Source organism: Atta cephalotes (genome assembly GCF_000143395.1).
Source record: "Atta cephalotes unplaced genomic scaffold scaffold00015, whole genome shotgun sequence".
Classification (NCBI taxonomy): domain Eukaryota; kingdom Metazoa; phylum Arthropoda; class Insecta; order Hymenoptera; family Formicidae; genus Atta; species Atta cephalotes.
In genome coordinates this window covers 275,391-289,754 of record NW_012130079.1, presented here as the reverse complement: position 1 = coordinate 289,754, position 14,364 = coordinate 275,391, and the positions used below count along the sequence as shown (strand labels likewise).

At 30.8% G+C, this 14,364-nt stretch overlaps 1 protein-coding gene across 1 annotated transcript in view; it reads right to left on the bottom strand.

The window, feature by feature from the left end:
* Window positions 1-13,964, bottom strand: part of LOC105618129 (sushi, von Willebrand factor type A, EGF and pentraxin domain-containing protein 1) — a 37,089-nt gene extending 23,125 nt beyond the window's left edge. Inside the window, exons 1-4 of the mRNA XM_012199671.1 lie at window positions 13,893-13,964; window positions 10,162-10,195; window positions 3,097-3,178; window positions 1,788-1,954 (exon numbers count right to left, since the gene is read on the bottom strand). Of these exons, the coding sequence (XP_012055061.1) occupies window positions 1,788-1,954; window positions 3,097-3,178; window positions 10,162-10,195; window positions 13,893-13,964 (355 nt within the window). The remainder of the gene's footprint in view (window positions 1-1,787; window positions 1,955-3,096; window positions 3,179-10,161; window positions 10,196-13,892) is intronic.
* Between the last annotated feature and the right edge of the window lie 400 nt (window positions 13,965-14,364).

Genomic DNA, 14,364 nt, shown 5'->3' with positions numbered 1-14,364 from the left:
AAAAAGTAAGTAAGTAGTAGTATAAATTAATAATACTACGTACTATACTATAGTATATATATATATATATATATATATATATATATATATACATTTCATATATGTATAGAAAGAATAATTAAATGATTTTAATAATAGTCTGTTAACAATATGAATATCTCAACTACTGCATGCTTATTAATAATGCAAGGCATTGCCTCGATTTGATTATACATATATCTTTACTTGAGTAATCTGTTACTAGCGATACATAATTAAGTTCAAGCATAATTAATAGTGCGGTTTAGTATACAAATGCGTTAGATGAGGAAATTGCAGTTTGTAGCAAACCAACAAGAAACGACGTCTGAGTATTGTTGTGGGAAAAGTGTGCCTTCGTCCCGTGTACTCGTATGAGTTCCGTGTTCCGTGACCCTGATAGAAACTGGCCCCGCGTGTACGCGAGGTCAAGCTTTGTGCAAAACGACCGCGTCATGATTATCAACCACTTAATTTCATAATACGTTCGTAATATGTTAAGAAATTTTTACCCGAACACAAAGACGAAGATTTTATTATTATTTTTCATATTGCATATATGGGTATTTTAGATGAATTCATAGTTTTTAATTTCTAACAGTTCTTGCTGTCTTAAAAAAATGCAGATATCTTTTACATCTCAGACTTTGTAATCAATTTGATTTTTGCGCAAAATAGTGACACTCACTAGTTTTTGATTAATTAATCCTTCATTGCCACTCTCGATATGGCTTAATCGATTTATTTCCCCATTTTTTTCGAAAAAAGAAACATTCTACTTGACACGTTTGTTTACTTTATTGCTTGTAACTTTTTTACTAATGAAGATACATGTATAATATTTACCTGATACCGTTAAGTCAGCGGCACACGATACTCGTTTTCTTTTTTGATTGCTAGTTGGATTAGATTCTTGCCATCGTATTGGCTGCGATGCTGGCACTGTTAGAGATTCTAATCCAGTTAGCAATCCAGAAAAAAAACAAGCATCATGTGCCGCCGACTTTACATTTCTTAATATGCAGCAATTCGATTAAAAAGAAACTAATATTATTAAATTGCTTGTCAATTTGATTTGTGGTGTTATTATCTCAATTTGGCTTATAATTGCGTTTCAAGATTGAAAATAATTTTGGCGCGCAGTTTACAAAACGGAGTACATATACCTATAAATATATACCTCATACAAAAAAAATATTATCTAAGCATTAAAACCCTTAGATTGTTGAGGCTTTAGTTATTCAGTTCTGTATTCACATTTGCGGTTTTAAAATACTTTGTGAAAAAAATTTGTTACGATATGTTCGTTTTTATGAAAATTGTAAGCAGCCAAAATTTGGATTGAGTACGTATTACACAGTGTGCCACACCCATGACAAAAAGATATAGTATGGCACTGAAGAGTTAATGACATAAAAATGAGATTTTAGGAGAACTGAAAGTTAAAAAAAATGAAGAGCTCGAAATCATATTTTTGAATCGAATAAATACTGTGATATTGAGAATTGAGCATTTGTAACTTATAGAATTTTCATTCCCTTCACTTTGAGAGTCACATTTGATAACTGTTTCATGCGGAATATCGGTCAAGGTCTCTTAAGCAGTCGATCGTTAATGGCGAAGAGTGCGAGTCGCACTCAAGAAACAGATAAAAAAAAGGAAGAAGAGTGGTAGAGAAATTGCACAGGATGCGTTCGGTTACGGGATCTTCTCTCGCAGAATGTGCGGTGGATGTCTGCAAATCAAGTGAAACGGAATTGCGTACGAACCGGCGTATTGCGAGACCAGCATTCCCGCGGCAGATTCAAGTGTGTTGGTACGTAAGTAGTCGAGCGAAGCGAGACCCAGCCAGTAACGATCCAAATGCCGGCTGATCATGTTTGCCGACATGTTGTTCTCGCTGTACGATTCCACCACCATCAGTTCGCTCCCGTATCTGCAAAAAATCCGTCAATACTATCAATGACTCATCTTACAATGGAGCATAATCGAGAAGAATGAGAAAAATAGAATTTCTTTTATCTCGGGAAACAAAATTCATCGGTATTCATATCATCTTAAATAATATCTTAAGATGCTAATACAGTTTTGTGATTTGTTTAAATAAACTGATGGATTTGAATAAACGAATGAGCAGAGCTGTACATTAATATTTAATTTATTAATCTTAATAAGACATTACTTTAACGCTATACTTAATTGAAACGCTATCGACATTGAGTGATACAGCTATCGTTACGTCAATTTATTCTTAATTAACACATCACACTTTTAATAGCAAAGTATTTATAATTTAGACTTTCTAAATTTAATTTTATTATCAACTTAAAAAAGAAAAGAAGCACTATCAAATTCAATTCTTAAGATGACCAATGTTTTTTCATGATATCTAATAACACAAAATGACACAAAATTGTTCAAAAATTGAAATCATTTATCACACTGTCTGTTATAATACTGACCATTATAATTAGATTCAAACTATATATTTATAATATTCATAATATATATAACGCACTGTTAAAAATCTATATAGTATCAATTAAATTTAATCTAATTTGAGTCGCCACTATGCTTCTATCCAGTGTATCACTGTTTTGTATTAAAAAAAATGGAGTTAAACAGTTTAGATTGAATTAAATTTGACACTGTAGATTTAATAGTATAGATCGAACATTTAAAGCTTATTCCATATCGTCCTCTTTTAGTACTTGTAGATCAGACTCTTTTTGATGACTATTAATTAGCATAGCTTAACGCTCAATAATCTTTTTCATTTGTATGTAAAATTTACATCAATAACGTTCTAAGATTGAGATAATCTTAAAATAAGAGATGTTTTCTATATAGCTGAATTAATGGTCTTATGGAATTTAAAAAATAGATACATATTTGGCGAAAGCAAGAAAGAAAGTTCCATTATAATTTAGGAATAAAAAATATAAGACATAAGAACTATAATATATGGATACCGGACCATGTGTTTATTCTAATGAAAGAGATTATATTCTATAAAAATTAAATCTTAAATATTTATATAATTTATAACGAAAGGGAAAGATCGATAGTATGCCTTACCTCCTGCATAATTCCGCCGCTTTTTCCCAGGAATGCCTGATGTTGAAGAATTTGTAACAGTGTATGCCTCGCAGCTCCCATCCTGTGCAAGGAAACATGCATTAAACTGTCTGTCTTAGATCTAAAGATTGTCTGTGCGCAAAGTTGTAATAATGCGTCGCGAGCACGTAATATTGCTAAGGGGATTATTAGAGTACCATGTTGTATCGATTGTAATTGATTGATGATCTCTAAAATTATAGTAAAGACTGGGATACATTTATACATTTTTATATACTTTAATTTATCATCATAATCTGAAACGTGAAACGTGAAACTTTTGTTGGAAACTAGAAAACATTGGCATTGATGCGGGAAGCCTTATTTTAAGGCCGGCAGGTGCTTCCGTGCAACCGGATACTTTTAACTATTTTCTGACAAGCATACAGAAGACAGGAAAGGCGGTTAATCGGTGACCTGTACAGTCCGCACTGACAGCGACACAACGGCCTCAATTGTTTTTAGTGCATACGATGTGCCTTAAAGGGTTGATTGAAGTCGAAAAGAATCTCATGAAATAGTGAAATTAAATAGCTCATTGACAAAAATCATTATCGTTTGAAATTTTTTGGTGAGAATGAAAAAACTTCTACAGCTTATATTTCTCATTTAATCTAAATCTCAATGAGATTTTCTTTAAAAAAATTAATGAGGTTCAATGTTTTACTTGGAAAAAAATTATTTATTTGATTACAGAAATTGTTTATTTCACTTAATAATTTAGTTGTTTTTATTTTTTTCTTTGGAGAATATATGCATTTAAATCAAATATAATATGTTCGATCTAAGTATATTCTTCATCGAAGGAAACAAATGTAGACAAATTAAATTAATTTAGTCAAATGAACAACTTTTTTTCTTAGTGAACAAAACGTGTATAGTATGGCATGAAAAATACAATTTCTATCTATTAAAATAGAATTCTATTGATTAAAACTTAAATAAAAATTTTAATTGATTTTAGAACAAAATGTCCGCTATATTATTTATTAAATATGACTGATGGATAATTATATTTGAAACAAAACAATTTGGGGATTCTTTTTTTTGCATTTTTTGTCTCTGTAATAGTAGGGATATAATTTCTTTTACAATTAAATATATTTTTCTTTTTTATTTTAGAGTTTATAACTTTTTAATTTTAGAGTTTAGTTTATAACTGCATATCCAAGCAGAACAACAAATCATTATGATATCAAAATGACGCCAAAATGATCACTAAAAATCATTTTTTAATCATTTCCGATTTATTTTAATGTCATCACTTTGACGTTATCGTGACTTGTTATTCTGTTTTTTTCAATTTGTAACCAAGGAGTTAAGAAATCTAGAAATGCCAATACCTAATTTTGTTATGTTTTTGGATATTGCTGCTTGCTTTGGATATATCGACTACTCAATTCATAATGATAATAATTTAACGAGTTTGATAGATCGTATTATTGATTTATATATATTTATACAATTATCAATAATCTAGTTTAATTTTTCTGCCAAACTGTTAATATTCTTTTTATGGCAGCCAGATTATCTTAATATTCTTGATATATATAATTTATATCTTCTATCTGATTCACAAAATTTTCTCAAATCTGATTAGTCGAAGAGTAATTTGATGCGTTTGCTCACTCGATTGAGAAATTGCATCAAAATAATTTTCTGCATTGATCGATGTGGATATCGTAAGAAGCTTGTAGATTGCTCCCGGCACAAGCTTCTATTTCACGGCATGTCGTATATCATTCGAGAATACTCGTCAAGTTTCCGCGAACTCGATTCGTGTCAGTGGTTCGATCAAAGTAAACCACCTCGTCCTAGTCAGAATCTTGTTGTATAACAAACGATATTGTATTTTGCAGAATCTCTGAACAAGCTATGTAAATGAGATGTTATACTAATGTTTCGAGCTATGAGAAGGTATAACATTTCGCAGTTATCTAAGAATACAATAGAGCGCGTAACAGCGTATTTCATTGTTCAGAAAATAATGATGTTACCAGGTAGAACTAACTTATTCTCTAACTTTAAATAGATAATATAAAAAAGAATTATCTACTTCTAATTATTCAATTCATGCTTATTTATTAACGATTTCTACTTGTTATTAAATGGTGTCATGTATTAAATATTTGATCAAAGTAAATTATTAGGTGTGGGAAAAAGTTCGTGGCGTTTTTCCTGTTAGATGACATTAAAAAAACGACCACGAACTTTTTCCCACACCTAATATATCTATTAGTATGATATTTTTTGCAATAAAATTTTTTGTAGTATTTATTTTTTGTAGTATTAAGATACTTTATTTTAAAGTATTTATCATCGTTATTAAATTGACGATCAATTTATGGTATTATTTTCAGATTTAATTTATAATATTGCATTTCGAGTTCGACGAACAGAATCAGCGTTGCAATTTGAAGAATTAAAAAATATATTTAAAAATCTACATATAGTATATTATGAAGTGCTAAAATTCATTTGAATATATTATTAGAATTTCTCTTATTTGTATTATTCATTTATTGGTGCATTTTTCTCTTATTAAAATAATTATTCTATCGATCTTTCTCATAATTTTACAACCATTTATGTTCGTTTCTATTATATGTAAATTAACTTTAATCTTGGTACAACTTACTAATTCTTAGAACTAGAAAAAGTTGAACCAAGTTAAACCGAGATTAAAGTTAAACTACATTGGTAGAATTTATGACTAACGTCATAAATCTAAATGCGTATACTGAGTGAATTCTTTCATAACTGGATATTTTCCAATCGAATCATATAACATTACACACACATTTCTAGACATTTCTATTAAATTATTTTATAAACGAAAAAATGTTTATTATTATATTTTATTCTTCTTTGTTTTTGATGGATATTATAAATACGTTTATTTTCCCGCTGCCCCGTGCTAGATGAAACCTCGAGAGACCCAATGTGAAATGTAATTAAAGTTGTTTTGCATTTCGTTAAAACACGCAAGTTGCGTGAAAGAGAAACGAGACGCAGCATCACTCAGAGTCATGTTGCTGATGCAGTTGGTGCTGGATTATTCGCTGAGAGAGACTCGATGACGACCTTCCTTTCTTTCAAAAGGTCAAATGGCCATGCACGCACACGGTTCTCTCGACGTCCATTAGCATTTCTCGTTCGAAGAACGTGTGTGAAATATTATTTTCTCTCGGCAGTCGAGACGCATGATATTTCAACCAATGATCGCACGTAATATTAATGACGCATCGCAGTTGATTTCGATTTGGAAGAAATCTCGACATTCCGCTATTACAAATTGAAATATAGCGATCATCTGAAACAAGAATATCTATATCTATCTATATGTATATCTATACAGTAAAAACAAAATTTTGTATTGTGCTAAGACTGATCCTTGTTATAATTTTTGTATTTATTTTTTAATACGTTTGAGTATTAATTTAATGTGATCGTGTTATTTGAATATGTATATTGCATTAAATTCATATTCAACATTTTTTTAATGTTAAAATAACAAATGAGTAAGTGAACAGGTTATATAAAAATAATTGTGTTTTAAAATTTAAACGTAAATTCTAAGATAAATAAATAACAAGTACGTATTCATTTAAAATAAATACATATCATAAATATTAATTATATAAAATATACTTCCACAATTTGTTTACAAACTGTGTCAGCATTATCTTTTTTGTAATCATTTTTTTACATAATATCCATTATTTTCTAATATTATTCATCTTATGTTAAATGAACACAAAAATTTGAGTGGTCCGTTTGGAACATATGAAATGTATTTTAAACATAAATTTTTCAACTTTGCTTGAATTTTTCTACTTTAAAGAAATAAAGTCAATGGTAACTAAAATCAATGAAATTCAGTAGAATATTCAGTGGAATATATTTTAGATGCGAAAGAAATTGGAATAGAGACTGGTGATAAAAGGAAGATGAGCTAGCAAATGAATGATGTAATCTTTTGACTCACTTGGCACGCAAATATGCGGAAAGGCAGTCTCTATATTTGTTTCCTCGTTTTTTTTTTGTCCAGTAAAAGCCTTCTTACAAGAAGCGTACGTGGTATGCGTGAATCGCGTAAGAACAGATGAACGAGCAAGTTGCCGGATGTTCTACTTTTTGGAATCCCGTTCGACGATGCTTGGTCGAGTTTCCTCCAAGGTGCAAACATATAACCGTGGCGTGAATGCGAAAAACGATGTATATTTTTAGGGCCGTTATGTGTACGACGGCGATGGTCCGATGGTGGACGAGAAAGAGGCGATCAAAAGAGAAGAGGGAAAGGGATTCATGGTTTAGGAATGCCGTTCTATCTTTTCTTCTCTACCCGTACCTAATGTCTATACCCTTGAATCTACCTGATATGTTCACACGTTCGATTTGTGCGTCGCGTCGAAAATTTCGGCCTTCAAATAGAGCTTTCAAATATTTCCACTTAAACACAGCCCTTGCTATCATTAAACGTCATACATTAAGATAAAGTTTGATCTGACTTGATTTTAAAGTTTGAATTTTGAGATCCTAATTTGAAATTTAATATTCTTTATTCACATTTTAAAATGTTATATCTTCGAAGGTTCATGTACTTAACATGTGGAATGTAAGAATGTTGTACACACGAGGACGAAAGAAATATATTACATGTTTTGCAATGGATTTCAGAGTTGCTTAAAATGTTAATAAAGTAATATTTATGTAAAGAATGGAGAATTATATGTCTTTAGAATATAGATTTTATTCTAATTATCGAATCAACGTAACATATTAGCTACATATGTATTAGTATACAAATACTTACTTTCTGAAATTAAAATTCTATTTTACTTTAATTCTGAAAATCCATTGTTTATTCTAATAAATAGAATTATATATGTTTATTATAGTTCAATATTCAACAATATTTATTCACTTGTTCAATGTTGAACTATATTTATATAATATTAAATGAAATATATTGTAAGTTAAATACGATATTAATTTGTTGCGATATTGTTTAAATTAAATGATATTTATTTGTGTTGATAACGTTTAATATTAAGTGATATTTAATTCAAAACAAATTTGCAATTTCTCGATGAAATCGTTTCTATCGCGATGTGCAACAATCGATGAGATCAAAGGCGTGATCGAATGAATCGTTGATTAATTGAAGTAAGAAAGAACGAGAAAATAGAAAATACGGAAGAAAATAGCTGCACTCGCAATTTTTCAGGCGCACGCAATTTATGGCTAGCGACCAACCGGCCCCATATGGTACGTGTAACCTACTTAATTGCATTGGCGAAGAAAAGTGGAGCAGCGTTACGAACTCTTATTCTCATTGTCTCTTACAAGATTTATTTATCGGACATGCGCCGTGCTTGTTTCAGTTTTGAAACTCCGCTACTGCCAGAGCGAAGCATAATTGTTGGCGTGCAATTTGTGATTCAAAGCATCTCTGTGTGATTTAAATGTAAGTAACGACGCGTCCTAGTAAAAAAAAGGGGGAAATCTTTCGTTGGTTTCCCTTATTTGCATTGTATTCTGCACCACGCGTATTGGACGAAGATACAATTGTTTCACGTACAACGCAAGAAATTAATTCTGCAAAATTTGTCACTACCTGCAATAAAAATATTTGCGAATGAGAAACGCCGAGTCAAAATAAACAAGCTCCTTTTTTATTATCGAATTATCACTCGTGCCTTATTCCCATAAAGTTTCTATCGGATATTATCAATGTGTGATTTATCTTTCTCCGCAATTATCCAAACAGCGGGTTGTACGGTATTAGCCGTAATGACAGCTTATGGTTTCTCAATAATCGTGAAAATCATTTTTGCGCTGATTTTTTATTGCCCAGTTATTCTCTCATAACCTACGAAATGAGAGCTCGATTATTCAGTGGAGGCCGATCGCAAAAGTAAGAGTCCACTAATGTATAAGTTGACCGTCTTGAGAATGACGATTTCTACGATGTCTCCAGATTAACTCGTGAAGTCCGTTTCAAAAAAATAATTGCAGAGCAACTTTCACATTATCTTGCGTCGTTTTATATTGCTATCGATTCGTGGAATTTATTCATAAATCAATCGTCTGATGCTCGTTTCTATGAATGTAGATTAACTTTACTCTCGGATTAATTTCATCTTGAGAGAAAGAGAGAGAGAGAGAGCAGACTTCTTAGAATTATAAAATAGATTAAAGTTAATTTACAGTAATGGAAAAGAACGTGAGTCGTTAAATTAAAATAATATAAAATATTAATGACTTCAAGAATAAATCTAATATAAATAAATACACCTCTATAATACGAATTTAGATTAATGAGAATAAATCTAACCAAATACGAGAATTCCTCTCTATATTCGATCAAAACAGGATCTTAGTGTTTAAATATTTTTACGTAAATTTATATACATATCTGATTCTGCTACACGCCAGAATAATTTTTGATTTTGAAGTGTCATCGTGAAGAATGTGATCAGAATGTATATAAATTCGCATAGAAATATTAAGCACTAAGATTCTGTTTTAATCGAGTGTAGGAATTCTCGTAATTAATTTTAAAAAATTTATGAGAGCGGATATTGATATATTTATAATAGTAAAATAATAAATACATAAATTAAATATTTATGTATTTACTATTTATGTATTTACTGTTTACTATTATAAAAGTAAGTACAGCTCCATTGATTGCAAATTGTATCGCGTTGATGAATATTTAATTTACAGAGGCTTACATAAAGGCATTTATTGTGTTATATTTTATTTATAATATATTTATTATATTTTTTTTACAGTTACTTAAAATTAGCGTATCTTTATGCTTAAAATAATTTCTCGTACTCTTTTGTAGTAATTTTAAATCATTCTAAAGAATGATCTTTAAATTTGTCTAAATAGAGATAAATCTACAAATAATAAATATAATCTTTCGGAAAGAAAAGGAAAAATTCGCTTTAGGTACCACTTGTTGTTTACGCTTTACGCGCCACTAATCTATAAGTGAATGTTATTACTTACCGTTTGGACAGGTAAAGACATTTGTAGTAGGAACCTGCAATACAGAAAGAGCATTTATTTAACACTAATACTTAACACTTGATCATAAATTGAATGATAATTGATTAGTCGAGTTCTAAATCGCATCGAAGATACATAAAGTTCGCTTATAATAAAAATTAAAAAAAACTTTTCTAATTTATTGGCTAATGAGACAAATTGTCATTGCAACGAAATTTAACAAGTAATAAGAATATCAAACTATCTTTGTGAACTATTAAAGTTAAAAGTAAATTAAAATCACAAAATAATTAAAAAAAAAATCTTTAATTTATTACAGACGAAAAGAACGATTCTGCAAAAGTATTTAAATTTAGCTGGATATAAATTTGAAAATGATTTTAAGTATTTTGTTTTTGATAATTTGACGAAATTATTTTTAGATTGATGTCCAGCTAAATTTTTAAATACTTTAATAAAACTATTCTTTCCATATATAAAAGGCAAATTGTAATAAATATGTAGATAATAAAAACATTATATTTTATATAAATGTTTGCTATAAATATTTCTCATACCAATAGATCAATTTATAGGGTCTTTGTCAAATAAAGGTAATTCGAAATCGTAAATCTTGAAATTTTTGGTATGATTGCTTCACATCTGGGAAGCCGGAATTTTTGCGTGTCGGATTTAACTATGGAAAGGCGCCAGTTAGACCCAGACATGCTAGACGCATTGTTATCCAGCGGGAGAAAGTGAAGATGCAATCTGTCCAACGATCTTCGTTTCTCGCATCCGTCTCTCAAGAGCACGGAAAGTATCCGCTACTCCATGAGAGCGACTTGTCCTCGTCCATATATATTTCGTTGCTAATGTTGCTATGCGTGTGCGTATCAATGATATAACGGTGACTACATTCCTGCGAGAGGTGCGAGTTATACCAGCTGTATAGAAACGCTGCACCCTCGTGCATTCCCGCGCACAGATACGCTTGAAAATCGAGTCTTCGTGCCACATGCAACTCAAAGTCAGAAAGTCATTTCTTTATAAAGTCATTTCTTTATAACACGTTACGATAAGAGCAATTTTTGATGTCATGAAATATGTCATACATTTATTAGGCAAGTAAAACCAAACCAAATGCAATGAAAACTTGCAGGAGGAACTAAAGGAAAATGTATAATCATTTAAATCAATAAAATCCATTAAAATCCATTTTACGAGAGAAATTTCTAAATTTTGTTTGTGCATCCGTTCTGCAACGATTTTCCACAAAGATTTATGTATTGTCTATGATAATAATCATAATTGCTGGACAGATCGCTAGATTTAAAGAGGAATGTTTCGCTTCTCGAAGGACCTTCGTTAAGGCGTCATGCTTGCCTCGGACTTGCATTCTTGTTACATTCTCTTCTCTCCCTCATATCGGGCTACCAGTTCTGTAATATAGTTAAAATATTGCGTCTGTGTGCGATCGCGCGGCAACTTGGCGTGCGTATCAGACACGACGTGTATGTGCGCGCATTGTGTGCACTGAAATTCACTTTCACCTTACATATGCCATATCTCGTGGAAACGAACTCCGGCACCGCTAACTCCTACGGAGAGTCAGCCTCCGCGCCCGCGCCGCCGACATACCAATTACTTCATGATCCATAGTTGAAACTCGCAAGAATCTCGACGTAGGACTTGTATCGTGCGAGACTCGACCTCGCGTGTTTTCTTCTTGACCGCCTCACCCATCGCCTCGGCAGACCGTTGCCGTGCAATTTTTTCTTCATCATAGACAAAATTACCTTCCCCCCCCCTCCCCAAAAGTACTTAGATTCTTCGCGTCTAACCGACCGTGATTACGACTGCGATCCCGATATTTACTCTCAATGCTGAAAATCTATAGTACACGTAATGCATATTATAGATTTTCAATACTACTGGCAGCAAATATTGGAATACACACACAGCGTGTTCAAAATCGAGATGATTTGATCAAATTCATGCAGGTAATAAAAAGAGAGAGGGGGGAGGGAGAGAGGGAACGGGGGAGGGGGTGGAGGGAGGAGGGGGAGAGGGAGAGGGGCAAGTTGTGGACAATAATGGTATCATAAATTGATAAAAATTTTGCAAAAATTGAGTTAAGACAATTTGCCAAAATGTAGCGATTTGTCGGAATAATAAAATTTCTAAATATTTATCAAAAATTAAATCTAATTTTGAGATATAAATATTTTATAGATAATTATTTCGCATAGATTTTTTATTTAAAATTTTGCCACGCGGAAAATATAATATAATATTTCATGCTATAATATTTCTACATTATAATTTAGGAATAATTGTGCATTTTTATATACATGGATTAATTTGTTTTCTTTATGCATAATTATATATTTCTAAGTGTTTTAAACACACAATTAATTATATATTACAGATATTCTTTTTCAATTATTGAATAATTTTTTTAAAAATTTAATTTTGCATATACATATACATATATATATATATATATATATATATGCAAATTATATATATATATATATGCTAATTCGCTATATTATTGTTAAATAATAAAAGATTAATACTTGTACATTTATTTTTGTAAATATGTCTATGTAATTGCAGATTACAAATTTTATGCAAGATTTTATTATATAGTTTCACAAATGTTTTCCTATTGAGGAGTGAGAGATAAAAAACAATGATTGAGTCACGAAAAAGGTGACAGTATACAGATTGATTAATTCGAATGTTTTTTTTTTGCAGCTGCACAATGTATTACGTGCAATATGCAAGATGAACGTGAATATCAATAGATGATAGATGACAGTTAACTTTTAATCCTTACAGGGGCACTAGAACGTTCAATACGAGCAAATTAGAGGAAAAAAACATAAATTGTCTTAATTAATTATGCTATACATAAACTAATAAAGTCAAAAGACTATAAATTTATGTAAACATTAAGCAGATTTTAATTTAAAATAATTTATTGATAATTTATTGTAATTTATTGATAATTTATTGATAATTTTTCACATGCTCGCAATTAACAACCCAAAATATATTTATATTTTTATTAACATTTATATTGTATATAAATTTATATTTAAATTAGTAGTTTTTTAATAAATTTTTTATGATCACTTTTTTTAAACACAATATCTGCGTTGTTTTCTAACATATTTATCTTATATTAAACATAATAATATTTTATGTTTCATATTAAATGAAAAATTTGAGTGGATCGTTTGAGACATGTGTTATATTCGATACAAATTTTCCCACAGTGTATACAATTAATAATGTGTATACAAAAAAAAACTGCTAAAATATCTAAAAATTTAGCTAGATACATATTTGTTTATTCATTCATTCTTGCATACCTCAATGTCTTTACATATATAATAAATTAAATTAAATTAAAATTTAAAAATAATTTTGTTGGACTATAAAAATAATTCTGTAACTCAAGTGTGATAATACTGAAAAAATTTTGACCTTCTAGTAATCAAAGTGTCGTACATAATTATTTTGATGATTCAACAAAATTATTTTCAGATCTGTATCTGGCTAATTTTTTAAATATTTTAGCAAAACTTTTCTTTTGTTATAAATAGCATTAAAATATTTAATGAATTTATAAGGCCGAGATGTCCTGGACACTCTATGCAAGTACTTAATGAAAGAGTAACGCACGTAGCATGCTCTGAACATTGAAACTTCGGCTCGATAACGTATACTTGAATGCTCACCTGAGAGTCCGTTAGCTGAGGATGGCACAAGAGGACGGCGACCCAAATGGTCGCCAATTCTCTTATCAGCATATTCCTGTAACAGACAAGACATTCTATGTGAATGGACGTCGATCTTATACGTCGAACGGCTGTAATTAAACGATCGTAGATATCGTCGAACGGAGTAACGGAGGCGGTGTATAATTTTTCTCGGAACTTTGCTCGTCGTGATTGCGCGTTATCGGTACATTTAGTGATTAGTGAACGTACGTTTCGTCGCAGCGGATTAACCATTCTAAATTCTAAGTTCATGACACACGTGAGTCGTACTGGTGGAGCGTATCGTTCAAGAAACTCAATGTTTTTTCTTTGCTTTTGTCGAACGTTCGTCATAATCGCGAAAGAACGCGGAAGATATCGTCGTTTCTGTACGCCGTCGAATACACACCCGTTCCCATAAAATTCCTTACGGTTTCTCTCTCTCTCTCTC